This window comes from Mya arenaria, chromosome 14 (assembly GCF_026914265.1).
Source record: "Mya arenaria isolate MELC-2E11 chromosome 14, ASM2691426v1".
Classification (NCBI taxonomy): Eukaryota; Metazoa; Mollusca; class Bivalvia; order Myida; family Myidae; genus Mya; species Mya arenaria.
In genome coordinates, this window is record NC_069135.1 from 51,551,562 (window position 1) to 51,572,672 (window position 21,111).

The following is a 21,111-nucleotide window of genomic DNA, read 5'->3' on the forward strand; positions in this document are numbered from 1 at the left end:
GGTATTTCTCAAGTTTTCCGACAATACAATATGGACGATATCGATCGACTCATGTTTCGTTTAGTGCGGGTATTATTTATATTGACACTGTTGACGTCACAGCAAAACGTGTAAAGCACGCTGCATGCTGGAACACAAAAGAGCCCGGAGCTGCTGAAGCGACTGGTCGTGGGTGTATTCGTATTTAAAGCTGCTACAGCTAATATTTTTAAAGCCGGGTTGGCTAAATAATAACTTAAAGGGAATGTAATGTGCATTTTCAGATTTATTTATCTTTTTTCTAAATAAATTAATAAAAGAACAATAAAATAATCAAAGTTTAATAATAAGCAACACAAAATATAACTTTACACTTTTAAACTAAAGACGGGAACGCGACAAAATTACATACGACGACATAGCATAACCCTTGTTTATAATAACACAGATATCTTCACACGGTTCTCAATAATAATTTAATAATTGGTTAACAAACGGACTCGGGATTAAGAAACAAAATAAAACGACACATGATTTATGTTACCGAACTCAATTAAGACATATTGTTTACTTTGCGTTCATAGATGATTATAGTGATGAAGGTTGCGATTACGACAGTGGTGTTTTTCACACATTCCCATTTTGATAAAGAATAGGAGGAGTTTGGTTAATTGCACTGTTGAACCTCACCGACACGCCTTCATGCTGTCGTCGATCCTGAATGGCTGATACAAATGCCGTATTAGTCCCGACACCCCTTCTGTCTGTCAGTCAACCGTTGCAATCGCAACAAAATTGTGTATTGTCAGAACTGATGATTGTTTTGATAAGGGTTGTCGCTAAGCAGATTAAAGCATGTCGGCATAATTAACGCATGTTGGTTATTAGCCTTGCCAGCGGAAGGCACGTCGGGCCCGACAAGCCAAAAAGGGCTGGCGGAAACCCTGATCACAATGATATTTAACGCCAGACAGGGAGGTAACTAAGGCACCAGTCAATTCTAACCACAGCCCCCAGGTCCAGGGGTAACTGGAGATAGCCGGGGAAATGGGCCATGCTTTACGTTCCAGGTGACCATGCAGTCTCTGCAAGGCAGGGACTTTACCTGGGCTTGACCGAAGGTAACCGCTATTCCCCGGACTTGGGGGTAGGGGCGTGGTTACAATTGACTGGTGCATAATCAATCTAAAAGCTCATGTTTGTGATTGTTGAACTATCTCATTGTTGTTGGATGTTGCTGATCTGCTCATATTTTTTCAGGTTACAGCTTAGAATATCAGGCATGAGGTGGAATCTTCTCAACATATCGCACGCAAGAGCATGTTTAACAGTCGTTCTTTGCATTTTTGTCACTACCTCAGGTAAATGAATATAAAAAATAAATCATCAGTACTTTATTTGGCGTTTCCCGACCGACTTGCAAATGATTTTTGTTTAACCTACAATTTTATTTCAAATATAGTAATGCTAATACAGGATTTGTAAATACGAAATTTAATTTTTTTGAGAGAGATTTTTGTACAAAATTTTCAAAATATTCTTCACTTCATTATTGTAAAAGGCTAAATAGACTTGTTAAATGCCATAAAAATGCTAAATATGAAACATAAATGTTAAAAAAACACTAATTTCTTTATTTTGTGTCAGAAATGTACCTTGCAGTTAATGTAATGACCAAATCGAGGGGGCAAAGGTTTTATCTGCTTCTACATTTACTTTCACTAAGAACCTTTTAGATTTCGCTTTGGAAATTCACACTTAATTTTCTTTGTTGTCCTTACAGAATGTATCCTAGATTTCCCCCAGACTCCGGGCGTGGTTTACAGCCCTGTGAATGAAGATGTGTCCATTCCCTGTGCCCTGTCTTTCCCGGCTGATGAAACCCTGGAACTTCTCATGTGGTATCATGATGGTGTCTGGATACTTCACACTGGTAAAGTTCAGGACATGTCAATGTATTTTATGAGTTAACTTTTTATACCCCCCAAAACAAAGTTTGGGGGGGTATACTGGAATCGGGTTGTCCGTCTGTCCGTCTGTCTGTCCGTCTGTCCGTCCGTTTTTTTTTGTCCGGGATTCATCTTTGTCGTTATTGAACAAATCTTTTTCAAACTTTCAGATATTAATGGCCATGATGTAAACTTGCGCCTCTGTGAAATTGGTACGGGTCACATGACCCTGACCAGAGTTATCTCCCCTTGATGTGTTAAAGTAGGCAAAATAAGCCCTGTCCGGGATTCATCTTTGTTATTATTCAACAAATCTTTATCAAACTTTCAGAAATTAATGGCCATGTTGTAAACTTTCGCCTCTGTGAATTTGGTACGGGTCACATGACCCTGACCAGAGTTATCTCCCCTTGATGTGTTAAAGTAGGCAAAATAAGCCCTGTCCGGGATTCATCTTTGTTATTATTCAACAAATCTTTATCAAACTTTCAGAAATTAATGGCCATGTTGTAAACTTTCGCCTCTGTGAATTTGGTACAGGTCACATGACCCTGACTGGAGTTATCTCCCCTTGTAGGCAAAATTAGCTTTGTCCGGCCCAGGGCAAACAACCTAGACATGAAGGGGTGGGGGGTATTCGTTAGCCTATGGCTTACAGTTCTAGTTATAGCTGTGTTGATGTCAGCACAGTGTTTTTTCCCGACCAATTTTATTCCCAATTCTAAAATACTCACTTTTTTCCCAATTTAATAAATGAAATTTCCAATTTTTTTGTTCATTGATTCCTTCAAATAAAAGGATCTCCAGGCTGTTCTTTTTATGGTAGATTTGTTGTATTTTTGAAGAAACCAACTTTACCACATTTTGTTCTGTCTATTTTTTAAAGCATTCTTGTTCACATCTTGTAATTCCCTATTTTAGTAAATTTGACACATTTTTCCCAACGAGAAAGGCCTTCAATCCAAGCCAGTCCACTTAATGACTTCGTGTTTGCCAGAACTCAATCTAGGCTATATGGGGGGGGGGGCACCGCGCTTATCTGGCACCCTGCGGGGGGGCACCGCGCTTATCTGGCACCCTGCTGCCTTTTTACTATGCCCCGTTGTGCTGTTTTGTTTTCAAAACATATTTCAGAGTCAACTTTTAGAAATAAGTATAAAATTAATAAACATAATTTTATGCACTAAAGTAAAGATACTGTAACAGCTGGGGTAGTAATAACAATCTATTGGTAATAAAAGTAATAACAACACCTACACAATAAGAATTAAACATTGAACCTTGCAAGTTCCCTTTTATGGCTCATTCAATGTGCATCAGAAGTGCCCTTTATGACCTAGCACCCTGCCCTTTTTTAAATCCTGGCTGGAGCACTGTTTGCATACACAAGATTAGATACATGTACATATTATTGAAATAATAGCCCTATAATATTATCTGTAGTCCTTACACAATATTATACAAACATAAAATTAATGTTAAATTAATATTTTGTTGTATTTAACAGTGGTATTATTCCAAAGCATAAATCATAAGTCATAACTTCATTCACATTTGTATCCGTTCTGGTACATCAAAGCGTCTCAGTTTATAGAGATGATAGTCTAAAGTACAAGTTATAGGAAGGCAGAAACTTGTAATTGTTTAAAACAGTTCAGACGTAAATGTTTCAATTGTGTTAATCACGTCTCACTTATGTATATTTTTGCAATTATTTGTGTGAAGTTCAATTTTTTATTTTTTTTTATAGGAACAGACCTTAATGTCAAGTTCAGTGATACGGTTCCATCAGGGAAGTTTCGACTCGTCGACGACACCTATACGCTACAAATAAGGTCCGTTTACAAAGAGGATACGGGGAACTATACTTGCAAGAAAAGTTACAAGGCACAGGTGGATGGAAGTCTCAAATTTGTGGAGAAAAATGTTACCACGGAACTAATTGTTCAAGGTGGGTTAAACTTTAGTGTGTTTAGTGTGGAACCATAATCGGTGAATAGTTGTTCTGTTTGTTGTTTTTATATGTCTGTATTTGGAGTTCCGATGTCTTTGTATTTTGTCCATGTATTTGATAAACATTGCTCTTTTAATGTGTGTGGTCAAGGTAATGGTTATGCCATCATTTAAAATATAAAAATAATTCAATGAAATTTTAATAGTTTTACACATTTCTCCATGTTTCATAAATGCAAAGAAAATGAATATTTTGCAAAGATCAGTAATTCAAATTCAAAACTTAGTTGATTTTTTTTTTTTTCAAAAAGCTATTTACATTTTTTTCTATTTCCTTTGATTTATATATATTTCATGCTCGTTTGTTTTTCGTTACTTACATAAGAATAGGGAAATTTTGGCTAGTACTTGAAAATCTGAATTTCTAAGATGGTGAAATATAAATAATTAATGGTCTAGTATTACCTGAAACACTCCGAGCAATACTTTTTTAGGAGTTCGTAGAAAGGTCTTTGCTGTGTTTGGATTTCAGGGCGGCTTTTCATAAAACATATTAAGTTATTTCCTAATTAACGTTCAAAAATTAAGAATTACATGTCTAGTTGTATGATCATTTTTATTGTAATTACTTGATCATTTCTGAAATACATTTTTTTATTTAAATTTTATTTAATTAAGAAACAAACAATTCCTTTGATTCTACATTGAAAATTCTGAAAAATTAGTTACAAATTTCTTTTAACTTTATCTAAACATTATTATTATTTTTTTAATAAAATGACTTAAAATGTTACATGAATACTGACCCTGGGCTTTGTATCCCCCTCTATAAACAGAGAAATATTCTCCTCTTTTGATACCTAAACATTCATAATTCCTTGTCTTAAAAACATTAGAAAGATTCTTTTTTTTTGCTAAACAAATGATTAATGTTATAACTGTAGAATCAACAACAAAATAAATCTTTATGGTTTTTAGTGGTCTACATACTATTTTGTAAACTACCCACTAACTGGGCCAGCCATTTTTTATACCTACTGCTTCACCTGATTAAAATAAATATCCGCTGGCTGCTAATTTACTTATAAAGGTTTATTGGAAAATTTAAAAAATACTACCTACTCATTAGACAAAATAGTATGTTGACCACGAATATTTTTAAATAATGCATATTTTTTATAAATATAGTTCAAAATTAGAACTAATCAAATAAATATTCTATCACAATTATCAAGCTCTGTTTAACATTTAGTATTATTAATGCACTAAGGGATATAGCAATAGATACACAATTACAATTGTACATTAACAATGCTTTTACTGTGCGGGATTTCAAGCAGCCAAAGCTTTCAGAATAACCAGAATTTCACTCCTGCTTTCAACAGATATTCATGACAACAGTTCTGTTGCTGACAACAGCAGCAACAGCAGCAGCAGTAGTAGTACCCTAGCAGATCTTACATACGCTGTTCATTCATCCGATGGTGCTGAAACAATGCCAAATGTCACCGTTGACGATTTTGTCGATGATGATACTAGGTTACTAGGCAACACAACCACTGTTGCCATGGCTACCAAGGACTCTTTGTCGCCGGGTGAGGCTTATTCCGCCTGCGCATTCACCATTCTGTTGCTACGAAATGTTGTTGTTTTGTTCTATACTGTTCTCAGTTCGATTGTTTTACTGATTCGCTGACTTTTGTTATGTTTATTTTTGTGTTGTAGCTAACACTTTTATTGTTTCAGATATTCTACCTGGTTTATGCTGTTCATGGACTAATTTCAATTGATTTTTTTTTTCTTGTTGTGGTGTTTTTATCTTCTTTTTATGCATGCAATTTTTTCATACATGCCTTATTTCTGCCCAGGGGAAATTTGTTAAGGAAACAAGGGGATTTTGACATTAGCCAAGGGGATTTTAAATTTATACGTTCCATAATTCAAGATAGTGGCACTATTTCTTTTCTGCATGCTTCATTGTTGAAAGTATTTTAATTAAATAAGTTAACTTTTTAAATGAAAATCACTGTATTGAGTATATAATTTTATTTGGTATGAAATATATTTTACAAAGCATTAATAGTCTACATTTTACACATTCACGCACATAAAACTTAAATTCCGGGGGATGGATTAAAAAATTTGAGGGAATTTTTCCCCCAAGGAAAAATATGGCATGTATGATCGTTATACTTTTCAGCATCTTGTAACAACCTTCGTTCTTGAATTTAATTAGAATTTCTATGTATGTTTTAGTTTCTTTTGTCCTTTTTGCCTGTAATTATCAAACGAAAAACATAAATTGCTTGTAAGGTGTTTTTTAAAAGATGTTTGTATTTAGGAGACCCTCGTTTCCCATATGGTAAGTATCGTTACAAAAAAAATGAATATTGGAAAATGGTAATTGTTTAAATGTAGCTGGCTAGCGTTGGTCTACCATAGTTCTCTAACTGGCATGGCCTAGTTAAAATGTGACCTTGACCTTTTGGGTCAAACCTAAAAACACAACAACCTTGACCTTAAGGTTTAAGCCTGGAACCTAACACTTTCAGTAATGTTTGGTTAAACAGAACTATTAATATAATTTATAATGTTTAATTAATAATCATGATTAATATGTGTTTTGTCATAATTTGACTGTGCGTTATTGGGGCTGTGTCGGAAATAATTTTTGATTGGTTGATTTTTTTTAAAATAAAGTTGGACACAAGCAACATGTGATAAAATGAATTCACTGTTTTGCTTCATCAATTAATAAGGGTCTTTTTCTGAATTTAATAAAATGTCACCAGTATTTTAACAACGATATTAACTGGAAAAGTTAAAAACTTGTGGTAAAGTACTTCTTAATGTTAAAATACTAATGTTATAACATAAATAACAGTTTTTATGTGATTTTAGTTAAATGCCAACTTCATGAAGGATTATTAATGTTGTTGCGGGGAATCAGAACTAATAAAATTTATTAATTCTCCAATTAGGAATGTTGGTATTACCAAAACTCTCCGATTTCAAGTCAGAAATTAACAATGTTTAATTAAGCAATTTAATCTTTAAATGAGAAATGAGAAGCCCATTACTTGATTTAATAGGTATTAATTTAAAATCTTGATTACTGTGTCAAGAGTTAAGTAACAATTCATAACGTATGACATTTGGCCAATTTTACAGAACTTTGTTAAAGTTAACAAAATGATTAACAGCATCGTTGTTAACTGTTAAACATGAAATATTTGATATTGTGCTCATATATTTAAACAAGAACATCTGAAGTAGTTATCTAAAATCTTGTTAGAAATACAGCAGTTCACAAGTGTATCCATGAAACTTCCAGAGAAGTAACAATTTGACATCAATGATGTTAACAACGTTGTTAACTTTAACAAAGGTCTGAACACATCGGCCCAATTGTGTGTGTTACAATAGATTCCTGCCAGTTTACTTAATTTCTCCCTTCAATATATTCGTCTTTATAATATATTGGGTACAGTGGGGTCACCGCATATGTGCATGTGTATGATCGTTGGGGTGCACAGATATGCCGCTGCGCAGAGCCTCTGGTATAATACGTACCAGTATAAATCTGTTATACCATGTTCGTAATTTTGCAGTATTTAATAATTACGATAGAACACTAAAGATAGAATGCGTTGATTTTATTGAATAAGTACAATGATTGAATTTGAAATTTATCAATTTATCCAAAGTAAGGCTAGGAGCATCGATATAATATGGTATTACAATCATTTGAAATTAAAAAAAAGACTTTACTTTGTCATTGAATGCTAGATTAATTGACAATTGAAAATCAACATTACCAGTATATAAATAGAAAGTCCACATATCAATATGCACCATGGTGTAGGGAGAAGCGAAACCACAATATAATTATACCCTAGTCTGATTTGTGGAACAGTTCTCATTTCTTTATCATTTTCTGTCTACAGAATAATTTTTTCCTGTATCCTAGGAAACCACAATATGCTGAGGCCTAATTCATGAAGCTTTTCTCATTTCATATACTGTATATATTTTACAATTTCATAAAGCTATTCTCATTTCTGTATCATATTCTGTCCACAGAGTTACCGATGGTTTACCTGTATCCTAGCACACTGCAGTACAATTCATGAAGCTGTTCTTATTTCTATGTCATGATCTGTCAACAGACTTGCTTTCCTGTATTAAAGCACATCGCAATATACCGCGGTACAATTCATAAAGCTGTTCTCATTTCTGTATTATTTTTCTGTCTGCAGACTCCGTATTCCTGTATCATAGCACACCGCAATATATTGTGGTGCTATTCATGAAGCGGTTCTCATTTCTGTATCATTTTCTGTCAACATTCTGTATTCTTGTAGTTAGCAAACTGCAATACACGCGGCACAATTCATGAAGCTGTTCTCATTTCTGTATCATTTTCTGTCAACAGACCTGGTATTCCTGTATCATTAAACACAGCAATATACCGCGGCACAATTCATGAAGCTGTTTTCATTTCTGTATCATATTCTGTCTACAGACTCTGTATTCTTGTAGTTAGCAAACTGCAATACACGCAGCACAATTCATGAAGCTGTTCTCATTTCTGTATCATTTTCTGTCTACAGACTCTGTATTCCTGTATCATTAAACACAGCAATATACCGCGGCACAATTCATGAAGCTGTTCTCATTTCTGTATCATTTTCTGTCTACAGACTCTGTATTCCTGTATCCTCGACTCTTTCTACAAGGTTCCGTATCACGTTTTTGTTTAGAGTAGAATGTTTAGAAATACACTGTTCTTACATGGAGTTGGGTGTAGAAGTTATAAGTATGTTACATGGTATCTGTATGATGATGATAAAAATAAAATGATGATCATTGTCAGCATCAGTAACAACAGCAGCAGTATCAACAACAATAATAGTATTTAATTATTATAGATAAAATAGATTATTTTTGTGTCATGTTCAGCAGCAGCGACATCATCATTACATGCTTTATAATCATCATCGTCGTCATCATCATCGTCTCTGTGTCATCATCATTATCATCATCTCATCAACATCTACATCATCATCATCATCATCATCATCATCATCATCATCATCATCATCATCATCATCATCATCATCATCATCATCATCATCATCATCATCTTTATTGTGTTGTCATTATACTGTATTAACCCTTGTAGCTAAATGTTTCTGACCTTAAATAAGCTACTGATATTAATAAACTTAAATGTATACACTGTATTTCTCTCTTTGTAACATACTGATTCATATAGTATAATACATGACTACCTATATAATTATATTGATCCTTTATACTCTATCTCCTTCTGTTTTATTTAGCCTCAACCTATTCAGTATTGTTTTAATAACTAACTACATACTTGGATAATGAATTGAAGAACACATGGCAAACTAATTTAGAGAATGGAAATCTTAAATTTTAGAATTAAGTTGTCTGAATGTGCTTTATGTGATTGATTCAAGAATTTCGAAAGGTCTTCAGTCTGGTTTCCATTTTGTTCGAAATAAGGATAATTGATGGAATTAATGGAATGAGGGGGACCTGCCTCAAAGCTAGAAAGGGGGTGCTAAAAATGTAAGCAGGTGGGTCGACATTAATTTCTGTTTTTTCCCTTCTACCTGCAGGTTAATGTATAAAATAGGTGAAGTTTTTGGGTCGGTCAAAATTACCAAAAATGAATATTATTTGTCTTCAATAATTACAACTTGCCAAGCAAATCGTTTAAATGAATGAAAAATAAAAGAAAACCAATTTTCTACATTTTACAAGATTTAATATGATATTAAATAATAATATAAAATAAATCAATATAATAAGATTCAAAAGTTGATCAATTTAGTCAGCACATTTTTTTTTATCATTTTCAGTTATAAATGGTAAGTTTTTATGCTTTGAAGTTATATGATTTGAAAAGAATGATAGTGTCCATGCTTGGCGTCCCACATTCTCTGTCCCTTCAACATTTGAATCCAGGCTTCAACCAGTGACACTCAAGAATAGAATTTAGAAGCGAATGTTTGCATTTTGTGCATCAAATCGTTAGTTTTCCCTATAAAGATAGATGTTGATGGACTTATTTTAAAGAGTGTGCTGTAAAAAAATCAACAACAACTAATTATGTTGTAGAATTGCACTGAATATTGTGGTATTGTTTAGAAGTTCTTAATTAAGGTGTACATTAGTTTTCATGATGTTATTTTTTTCTCAACAATTATATATATATATATATATATATAACCCTTCATGTTGCATGATATCTTTCATTTTCTGTCTTAAACCCTTCAGTTATCCTTCTTTTTCCTCCATGTTGTATTTATATATATAGCTGTCCTGGCTGTCCTATCAACGAATAAATGACAAAGCATCGTTAAATCAAGAATTTCGAATTAATTTCATTTAAGTGTCACAAAGTATTTCTTATAAATTCAAGTAAGCCTTGTCCAGCCTATCCATTGTTATAATTGGTTTCAAAATTTATTATCGATACTTTCCTGGAATACCAATTAAAAAAATTGATGTAATGATATATTCCTTGATAAGACAAGGCCATAACCATTTCCTGTTTTTACCATATCTCATTTAGCTGAACAATAAAAAATGTTTTTTTCTGTCTTTTCTAACAAATAAGTGTAATGTTGAATTATTTATTATCACTTTCACCCTTAAAAACTGTTTGATTTCTGTTAGCAGATATCTTGCATACAGAAAATTAAAGTCTTTGATTTATAATAATAGTAATAATAATAATAATAATAATCTTCTCATAGTTTTAATGTTACATGTTTCATCCCATCATATTTTATGTGTCGCATTTCATCCAATCATATTTCATGTGTCGCATTTCATCCAATCATATTTCATGTGTCACATTTCATCCAATCATATTTCATGTGCCACATTTCATCCAATCATATTTCATGTGCCACATTTTGTCCAATCATATTTTAGCTGTTCAATTGATTCAAACCATACATAATTGAAGAAGTTTCACCTCCAAATACTCCGTCATTTTTTGGAAGTTGTTCTGTATTTACTTTTTTACTCCACAACATTAGGGCTTTAATTTCGAGATTAAGCCAACTTTAACTTGTATAATTCTCGTCCCAAAAGTTTTAAATCTCATTTATTGTTTGTGTACCTCACCATTTAGCCATATTATTTTTGACTTTCACAGATGTTTTATAGTTTGATTGTTGCAAACAGTTCAACATTTCAATCAAATTACTTTTTTCTAAATTTCTACTAATTATGACTGAATTCTTATTTCAATTTCATTCCAAATTTTTTTTTTCACCTTCAACTTTACAAAATGATTTTCCTACTCTCTAACTATTAACAAATGACACCTGAACCCTTGATTTCGTATTTCAACAAATCATATCTCAATTCACCATTTCAAATTTCAACCAATCATATTGAAGACATTTCAATTTCAACCAATCGTATTGAAGACATCCTCTTTCAACCAATCAAATTTGAGACAATTAAATTTCAACCAATCATATTCAACCATTTCAGATGTGCCCAGTCCTCCAGGTGCTGTCAAGGTTAACGACGTCCAATCACGAGAGTGCGTTGTGTCCTGGCAGGAGAGCTTGAATGACAATAACAGCCCCATCACTCATTACATCATCAATGTTAAAGAGTAAGCTAGCTTTATACATTCTATATGTTGTGTGTTGTTTGTGTTACGAAAGAAAATATGTTTTTGTTTTCCCCACCTACCATATTTTTTAGCCCCGATATATATTTTTTTAATTTATTGAAAGTTAAGTGTTATAAGCTTTTGATCAATACTCCCAATGCCAATACTGAGTCAAACGATGTTGTTAAGATTTAAACCTTAAGTTTTTGTAACAAAAATAATATCAATAAAAAAAATACCGACCTACCCTATTTTGATTATGAAACCGGAAATAAACCATTTTTTAGGCCTTAGTTAAATTTTTGTTGTTTCCATGATTTTCCTCACTTTAATCTTGACCAGCTGATCTTAAAAATGTCATTGTTTTGTCTTCAACAGAGTAACGGAGGACGATTGGAAAAAAAGTCGCAGTTTATTGGTCAACGGTCAAACCACGACTATCATCGTCCGAGATTTGATACCATTCACTTACTACCAGATTCGGGTGATCGCGAAAAATGCCCTGGGCAATAGCGATCCAAGCATGTCAAGCAGTATTTTTAACACCAAAGGAGAAGGTTTGTAACATACACTTTAAATTGTTGTTGAGGCCCATTTACCAGTTATGGGGAAGACACCAGCCTTTTTGTCTGAGGGGTTTACAGGTTTTTTTTGAAAATTCTGAGAGTATTTTTTCAAACGATTTAGTTTTACAAATGGAGTAAAATATCATTTAAATAGTAAATTTATCACTCAAAAACGTCATTAAATGAATTGTGAGATTTTTAATATATAAAATAACAAATAAAATAAAACAAATAAGAGTTGGGGTTTTGGGAGTTTTTTTTGGGGGGGAGGGTGGATAAAAGGGGCTATTTTGGGGTGGGGGGATTGGGTCTTGTCCTTGGATGCTCTAATTGTTACTTAAAGCCACAAAGACCTATTAAAACAGCCTCCAGATACTCTGAATATAATAATTGTTGAGTTATTTCCCTTGATTGACTGGAAAAACCCGCAGATGATATTTAGGCGTCCATCTTAAATGCTCTAATTGTTTCTTAATTCATTGGAATGGTGCATTGATTAAATTTATATTAGTCTGTATTATACTTAAAGTGATACTCACATTTAAAATCAATACATACACATGTATATCAAAAATAGTTTTTGAGTGATAAACCTTTAACTACTTATTAAATAATGCATTTATAAAAAATATTAATAACTGATAACAAGATTGTAAGAGAGAATTTACAGTGATTAACTAGCATCTCATAAGGTTTTCTGCACCTTTCTTTCAAATTAATCCCGATATTCTTCATAAGAACCTTTGTTTTCGATATTTATTCATGATTCATCCTTTTCATTAAATTTAAAATATTGCATTAATTTTAGTACATCTTATTTGGGAGTAAAAGTTCATCTTTAATTTTCAGCCCCTGGAAAACCTCCGAAGAATGTAAAAGCAACGAGTCCCGTCAGTACGAAAATTCAGTTGACTTGGGAATTACAGGACAAGGTCTATAATAATGGGATTCCGGAAGGCTACATCGTGGAGTATAAGAAAGTCAACGAAATCGAGGTCCGAGCATTTACCATCGAGGGAGCAGCCACCACGGTATGATAGTGAAGTAGTCGGCTGTGATGATTTGTTTTATTAAGAACACAAGGAGTGGTTTTTGAACCTATCAAGATTTTCAACAATATTATTAATACGAAATTTACAGGGCTTCCATTAAGAATTTAAAACTGGAAGTTTGAACTTCCTTGAAAGCAATATTGGAAGTTTTCTACTGAAATTTGAAAGTTTGTGCCTCTCAAACTTAATAAATTTTCCACTACACTGTTCAACTACACTTTTTATACGCCCGAAGGGTCGTATTATGTTATGGCCTCCATCGTCTGTGTGTCTGTCTGTCCGTCTGTCCGTCCGTTAGCAATTCCGTGTCCGGGCCATAACTTGGTAACTTATAAAGCGATTTTCAAATAACTTTATACAAATCATCACTACATTAAAAGGATGTGTCGCACGCAATTTCCAGGTCCATACCTCAAAGACTAGAATCACCAGGGGGTGCGTTAGCAATTCCGTGTCCGGGCCACAACTTTGTCACTAATAAAGTCATTTTCAAATAACTTTGTACAAAGCACAATTACATAAAAAGGATGTGTCGCGCGCAATTTCCAGGTCCATACCTCAAAGACTAGAATCACCATGGGGGATGTTAGCAATTCTGTTTCCGGGCCATAACTTGGTAACTAATAAAGCGATTTTCAAATAACTTTATACAAATCATCACTACATTAAAAGGATGTGTCGCACGCAATTTCCAGGTCCATACCTCAAAGACTAGAATCACCAGGGGGTGCGTTAGCAATTCCGTGTCCGGGCCACAACTTTGTCACTAATAAAGTCATTTTCAAATAACTTTATACAAAGCATCATTACATTAAAAGGATGTGTCGCGCGCAATTTCCAGTTCCATACCTCAAAGACTAGAATCACCATGGGGGGGCGTTACAACTTTGTCACTAATAAAGTCATTTTCAAATAACTTTGTACAAAGCATCATTACATAAAAAGGATGTGTCGCGCGCAATTTCCAGGTCCATACCTCAAAGACTAGAATCACCATGGGGGGGCGTTAGCAATTCTGTTTCCGGGCCATAACTTGGTAACTAATAAAGCGATTTTCAAATAACTTTATACAAATCATCACTACATTAAAAGGATGTGTCGCGCGCAATTTCCGGGTCCATACCTCAAAGACTAGAATCACCAGGGGGTGCGTTAGAAATTCCGTGTCCGGGCCACAACTTGGTCACTAATAAAGTCATTTTCAAATAACTTTATACAAAGCATCATTACATTTAAAGGATGTGTCGCGCGCAATTTCCAGGTCCATGCCTCAAACACTAGAATCACCATGGGGGGGCGTTAGCAATTCTGTGTCCGGGCCACATCTTTGTTACTAATAAAGTGATTTTCAAATAACTTTATACAAATCATCACTACATTAAAAGGATGTGTCACATGGAATTTCCAGGTCCATACCTCAAAGTCTAGAATCACCATGGGGGGGATGTTAGCAATTCCATGTCCAGGCCATAACTCAAAGACTAGAATCACCAATGGGGGGCGTTAGCAATTCTGTGTCCGGGCCACATCTTTGTAACTCGTCCATTAGCAATTCCGTGTCCGGGCCATAACTTGGTAACTAATAAAGCGATTTTCAAATAACTTTATACAAATCATCACTACATTAAAAGGATGTGTCGCGCGCAATTTCCAGGTCCATACCTCAAAGACTAGAATCACCATGGGGGGGGCGTTAGCAATTCTGTGTCCGGGCCACATCTTTGTTACTCGTCCGTTAGCAATTCTGTGTCCGGGCCATAACTTGGTAACTAATAAAGCGATTTTCAAATAACTTTATACAAATCATCACTACATTAAAAGGATGTGTCGCGAGCAATTTCCAGGTCCATACCTCAAAGACTAGAATCACCATGGGGGGTGCGTTAGCAAATCCGTGTCCGGGCCACAACTTGGTCACTAATAAAGTCATTTTCAAATAACTTTATACAAAGCATCATTACATTAAAAGGATGTGGCGCGCGCAATTTCCAGGTCCATACCTCAAAGACTAGAATCACAATGGGGGGGCATTAGCAATTCTGTGTCCGGGCCACAACTTGGTCACTAATAAAGTCATTTTCAAATAACTTTATACAAAGCATCATTACATTAAAAGGATGTGTCGTGCGCAATTTCCAGGTCCATACCTCAAACACTAGAATCACAATGGGGGGGCGTTAGCAATTCTGTGTCCGGGCCACATCTTTGTTACTAATAAAGTGATTTTCAAATAACTTTATACAAATCATCACTACATTAAAAGGATGTGTCACATGGAATTTCCAGGTTCATACCTCAAAGTCTAGAATCACCATGGGGGGGGGGACATTAGCAATTCCATGTCCAGGCCATAACTCAAAAGACTAGAATCACCATGGGGGGGCGTTAGGAATTCTGTGTCTGGGCCACATCTTTGTAACTCGTCCATTAGCAATTCCGTGTCCGGGCCATAACTTGGTAACTAATAAAGCGATTTTCAAATAACTTTTTCCGTGTCCGGGCCATAACTTGGTAACTAATAAAGCGATTTTCAAATAACTTTATACAAATCATCACTATATTAAAAGGATGTGTCGCGCGCAATTTCCAGGTCCATACCTCAAAGACTAGAATCACCATGGGGGGCTTTAGCAATTCTGTGTCCGGGCCACATCTTTGTTACTCGTCCGTTAGCAATTCCGTGTCCGGGCCATAACTTGGTAACTAATAAAGCGATTTTCAAATAACTTTATACAAATCATCACTACATTAAAAGGACCTCAAGCCGAATCTTCTTCGGGCGTATAATGCTCCGTTTCGCGGTGCTCTTGTTAATATTAAATTAATAATTATTACTTGCGCACTTCACAAAATTGTATTTAAAGAGTACATTTTATTTCAAAACTTATTGAAAATGTGGCCATAAAGTAACATTGACACAAGGTTTTGATATTCTGAACTTCCTAGCCTTCACTTTTGGAAGTTTTCTCCAAAAAAGTGGAAGTTTTACTAAATACTTCCAAGGATTCAAGTTGGAAGTTTTGGCACACTTTTAGGTAGTAATATACTTTCAAACTTCCTTTAACGGAAGCCCTGCAATAAGCTCTTATGATTCTTGATTGAGCGGTCCTCTGATTTTTAACCTCATAGTATAGGGGCCATTAACAGGTACTTTTCCTTCTAGTAAATTCTAAAAATATCACGCTTTCCTTAATTTTTATTTTCTTAGAACAATTCATGACCCATAATTGGATTTCAAACTTCAATGAGTAGTTTCATTTTGGAAATAATTATCAGCGTTTCTGTTAACACAGCTGTAATTGTGTAATAATTTGTATGAAATTCATTGCTAGCTTATTACATCTCTTAAAGTGACTAGACACCAGATAGTCCCAAAACCAGCAAATACAGTATTTACTCAAGACAAGAATAGAATTGCCAATTTGAGCTAGTATGATGCTGTTAATACATCATTTTCCATGATAAAAAGAATAATTTGTCGCTGTCTTAGCTGAGTATACCCATTAAAAAATAGCACATGATGTTTTCCCAGTTTAAAGTGTGTGTAATTAGCATGTGAAAGCCACATGATAAGTACAAATAATTATACGGATGCTACTTATAAATTAACTTGTATTTATTTGGTAGACAACCCCAATAAATTTTGAATTGGAAAAATACGCAAAAACTGCGAAAGATACATGTTTAAGTGATGTGATACACCAGTAAGTAAGATTCAATGTATTGAACACATCGATATCAATTTCATGTTAGTTTTTGACTATTTTCTTTTTTTTCTTGCAAAGGTATCATCTGGTGTCTAGTCTCTTTAACTGTAATTGCTTCTGGAAAATATTTTCCGCCCTGAAAGGAAATATATGTCTGCCTTCTGAAATAAAACATACCAAGAAAATTAATTTCTGCCTTTTAAAACTACATAGCAAGAAAATTGGCTTTTGTTTTCTTTCATTATAAAAGACTGACAAGGAAATATCAAACCTTTCAAACTATATACTTATGTAAGCTCATTTTTGGCTTCATTTAGATGAAATTAGTGGGCTGAGCTTTGAGGACAATTTATGACTATTTTATACGCAAATAAGTTCATATAGGGCCAACAGAAATTATGATGGTGATTTCTTAGAATTTGTTTTCAAAATTAGTTGCCATTTTTTCATACTATTTTAAGATATTTTGTTTTCATAATTTGCCAGTTGCCAGTGGTAGGGTTTAAGCTAGATGGTTATGCCCTGTCCCTTTTCTGTAGCACCCTGTCCCTTTTCTGTAGCGCCCTGTCCCTTTTCTGTAGCGCCCTGTCCCTTTTCTGTAGCACCCTGTCCCTTTTCTGTAGCACCCTGTCCCTTTTCTGTAGCGCCCTGTCCCTTTTCTGTAGCACCCTGTCCCTTTTCTGTAGCACCCTGTCCCTTTTCTGTAGCGCCCTGTCCCTTTTCTGTATCACCCTGTCCCTTTTCTGTAGCACCCTGTCCCTTCCTTGTGGCACCCTGTCCTTTTTCTGTATCACCCTGTCCCTTTTCTGTAGTACCCTGTCCCTTTTCTGTAGCACACTGTCCCTTTTCTGTAGTACCCTGTCCCTTTTCTGTAGCACCCTGTCCCTTTTCTGTAGCACCCTGTCCCTTTTCTGTAGCGCCCTGTCCCTTTTCTGTAGCACCCTGTCCCTTTTCTGTAGCACCCTGTCCCTTTTCTGTAGTACCCTGTCCATTTTCTGCAGCACCCTGTCCCTTTTCTGTAGCACCCTGTCCCTTTTCTGTAGTTCCCTGTCCCTTTTCTGTAGCACCCTGTCCCTTTTCTGTAGTACCCTGTCCCTTTTCTGCAGCACCCTGTCCCTTTTCTGTAGCACCCTGTCCCTTTTCTGTAGTACCCTGTCCATTTTCTGCAGCACCCTGTCCCTTTTCTGTAGCACCCTGTCCCTTTTCTGTAGCACCCTGTCCCTTTTCTGTAGCACCCTGTCCCTTTTCTGTAGTTCCCTGTCCCTTTTCTGTAGCACCCTGTCCCTTTTCTGTAGTACCCTGTCCCTTTTCTGCAGCACCCTGTCCCTTTTCTGTAGCACCCTGTCCCTTTTCTGTAGTACCCTGTCCCTTTTCTGTAGTACCCTGTCCCTTTTCTGTAGCACACTGTCCCTTTTCTGTAGTACCCTGTCCCTTTTCTGTAGCACCCTGTCCCTTTTCTGTAGCACCCTGTCCCTTTTCTGTAGCGCCCTGTCCCTTTTCTGTAGCGCCCTGTCCCTTTTCTGTAGCACCCTGTCCCTTTTCTGTAGCACACTGTCCCTTTTCTGTAGCACACTGTCCCTTTTCTGTAGCACACTGTCCCTTTTCTGTAGCGCCCTGTCCCTTTTCTGTAGCGCCCTGTCCCTTTTCTGTAGCACCCTGTCCCTTTTCTGTAGCACCCTGTCCCTTTTCTGTAGCACCCTGTCCCTTTTCTGTAGCACCCTGTCCCTTTTCTGTAGCACCCTGTCCCTTTCCTGTAGCACCCTGTCCCTTTCCTGTAGCACCCAGTCCCTTTTCTGTAGCGCCCTGTCCATTTTCTGTAGCACCCTGTCCCTTTTCTGCAGCGCCCAGTCCCTTTTCTGCAGCGCCCAGTCCCTTTTCTGCAGCGCCCAGTCCCTTTTCTGTAGCACCCTGTCCCTTTTCTGTAGCACCCTGTCCCTTTCCTGTAGCACCCTGTCCCTTTCCTGTAGGCCACCCTGTCCCTTTTCTGTAGCACCCTGTCCCTTTTCTGTAGCACCCTGTCCCTTTCCTGTAGCACCCTGTCCCTTTCCTGTAGCACCCTGTCCCTTTTCTGTAGCACCCTGTCCCTTTCCTGTAGCACCCTGTCCCTTTTCTGTAGCGCCCTGTCCCTTTTCTGTAGCACCCTGTCCCTTTCCTGTAGCACCCTGTCCCTTTCCTGTAGCGCCCTGTCCCTTTTCTGTAGCACCCTGTCCCTTTTCTGTGGCACCCTGTCCCTTTTCTGTAGCACCCTGTCCCTTTTCTGTAGCGCCCTGTCCCTTTTCTGTAGGCCACCCTGTCCTTTTTCTGTAGCACCCTGTCCCTTTTCTGTAGCACCCTGTCCCTTTTCTGTAGCACCCTGTCCCTTTTCTGTAGCACCCTGTCCCTTTCCTGTAGCACCCTGTCCCTTTCCTGTAGCACCCTGTCCCTTTTCTGTAGCACCCTGTCCCTTTTCTGTAGCACCCTGTCCCTTTTCTGTAGCACCCTGTCCCTTTTCTGTAGCACCCTGTCCCTTTTCTGTAGCGCCCTGTCCCTTTTCTGTAGCACCCTGTCCCTTTTCTGTAGCGCCCTGTCCCTTTTCTGTAGCACCCTGTCCCTTTCCTGTAGCACCCTGTCCCTTTCCTGTAGTGCCCTGTCCCTTTTCTGTAGCACCCTGTCCCTTTTCTGTGGCACCCTGTCCCTTTTCTGTAGCACCCTGTCCCTTTTCTGTAGCGCCCTGTCCCTTTTCTGTAGGCCACCCTGTCCTTTTTCTGTAGCACCCTGTCCCTTTTCTGTAGTACCCTGTCCCTTTTCTGTAGCACCCTGTCCCTTTCCTGTAGCACCCTGTCCCTTTCCTGTAGCACCCTGTCCCTTTTCTGTAGCACCCTGTCCATTTTCTGTAGTACCCTGTCCCTTTTCTGTAGCACCCTGTCCCTTTCCTGTAGCACCCTGTCCCTTTCCTGTAGCACCCTGTCCCTTTTCTGTAGCACCCTGTCCCTTTCCTGTTGCACCCTGTCCCTTATCTGCAGCACCCTGTCCCTTTTCTGTAGCACCCTGTCCCTTTTCTGTAGCACACTGTCCCTTTTCTGTAGCACCATGCCCTTTCTGTAGCACCCTGTCCCTTTTCTGCAGCACCCTGTCCCTTTTCTGTAGCACCCTGTCCCTTTTCTGTAGCACCCTGTCCCTTTTCTGTAGCACCCTGTCCCTTTTCTGTAGCACCCTGTCCCTTTTCTGTAGCACCCTGTCCCTTTCCTGTTGCACCCTGTCCCTTTTCTGCAGCACCCTGTCCCTTATCTGCAGCACCCTGTCCCTTTTCTGTAGCGCCCTGTCCCTTTTCTGTAGCGCCCTGTCCCTTTTCTGTAGCACCCTGTCCCTTTCCTGTAGCACCCTGTCCCTTTCCTGTAGCACCCTGTCCCTTTTCTGTAGCACCCTGTCCTTTTCAAAACCTGGCTAAAACCCTACCAATGTTCAAGCAAATAGTGACTTCACCAATAATAGGAATATATTTTGAAAAGAAATAACAGCACAGCACAGATTAGCTGCGTTTCACCCTTCAATAATTCAAATATTTGAGGTTGATTTATCCAGATATCTTTCTATTAAACAATGGACACAGATTATTGCCAATGAATTTTAAACTATCAAATGTACAGATAGATTTCATGGGGCCTCATGAAGAGTGCCCAGAATTTGTATAAACATTATATATTTACAACAATATTTTACCCGTTTATTTTCATTACCACACACTTGTCCTAGCATTTATCATTAACTACAGAATTAGTAATATAAGCCGCATGAGAGCACAGAACACATTTGACTGTTACCTAAAAAACATTCTTGCCCCTAGAAGTAAAAAAAATAATGTTTTAAAAATTAATGAAAATTTTGTTGTATTTCAGAGCGCTTTGATAGAGAACCTGACGCCATTTACAAACTACAGCGTGAAGATCCTGATGTTCAATGATATTGATAACGGTCCAGCAGCCGAAGTATTCGTCATGACGTCGGAAGGAGGTATGGTCTAAGTTGAGATTTGTTTACCTGATTAAAGCCAGGTAAAAGTATACTTATCAATGTACTTGTTTCCATTATTTTTACATATTAAGTTGTTAAAAAATTCTTTTAAAATAAAATTGGATCATGAAAATACATTTTTTTGTCTAGTTCATAAAGCATTCTTGTTAATTTCTATGCAAAAATGTAATTCCAAATTTTAGTCAATGGCGCATTTTTCCGAATTAGAAAAGCACTGGCCCC

The 21,111-nt window shown here is 36.7% G+C and overlaps 1 protein-coding gene across 4 annotated transcripts in view; it reads left to right on the forward strand.

Moving 5' to 3' along the window:
• LOC128216528 (tyrosine-protein phosphatase 99A-like) overlaps positions 1 to 21,111 on the forward strand; it is a 70,698-nt gene that overhangs the window by 1,776 nt on the left and 47,811 nt on the right. For 2 of the 4 annotated variants that reach the window (XM_052923112.1, XM_052923114.1), the window contains exons 2-9: positions 1,240 to 1,340; positions 1,763 to 1,912; positions 3,679 to 3,879; positions 5,267 to 5,476; positions 11,427 to 11,553; positions 11,932 to 12,110; positions 12,969 to 13,150; positions 20,754 to 20,868. In XM_052923112.1, coding sequence (XP_052779072.1) covers positions 1,262 to 1,340; positions 1,763 to 1,912; positions 3,679 to 3,879; positions 5,267 to 5,476; positions 11,427 to 11,553; positions 11,932 to 12,110; positions 12,969 to 13,150; positions 20,754 to 20,868 — 1,243 coding nt within the window. In that variant the 5' untranslated portion in view covers positions 1,240 to 1,261. Of the gene's footprint in view, positions 1 to 1,239; positions 1,341 to 1,762; positions 1,913 to 3,678; positions 3,880 to 5,266; positions 5,477 to 6,222; positions 6,244 to 11,426; positions 11,554 to 11,931; positions 12,111 to 12,968; positions 13,151 to 20,753; positions 20,869 to 21,111 lie in introns of all 4 variants that reach the window. The other 2 variants (XM_052923115.1, XM_052923116.1) reach the window with 2 other exon arrangements.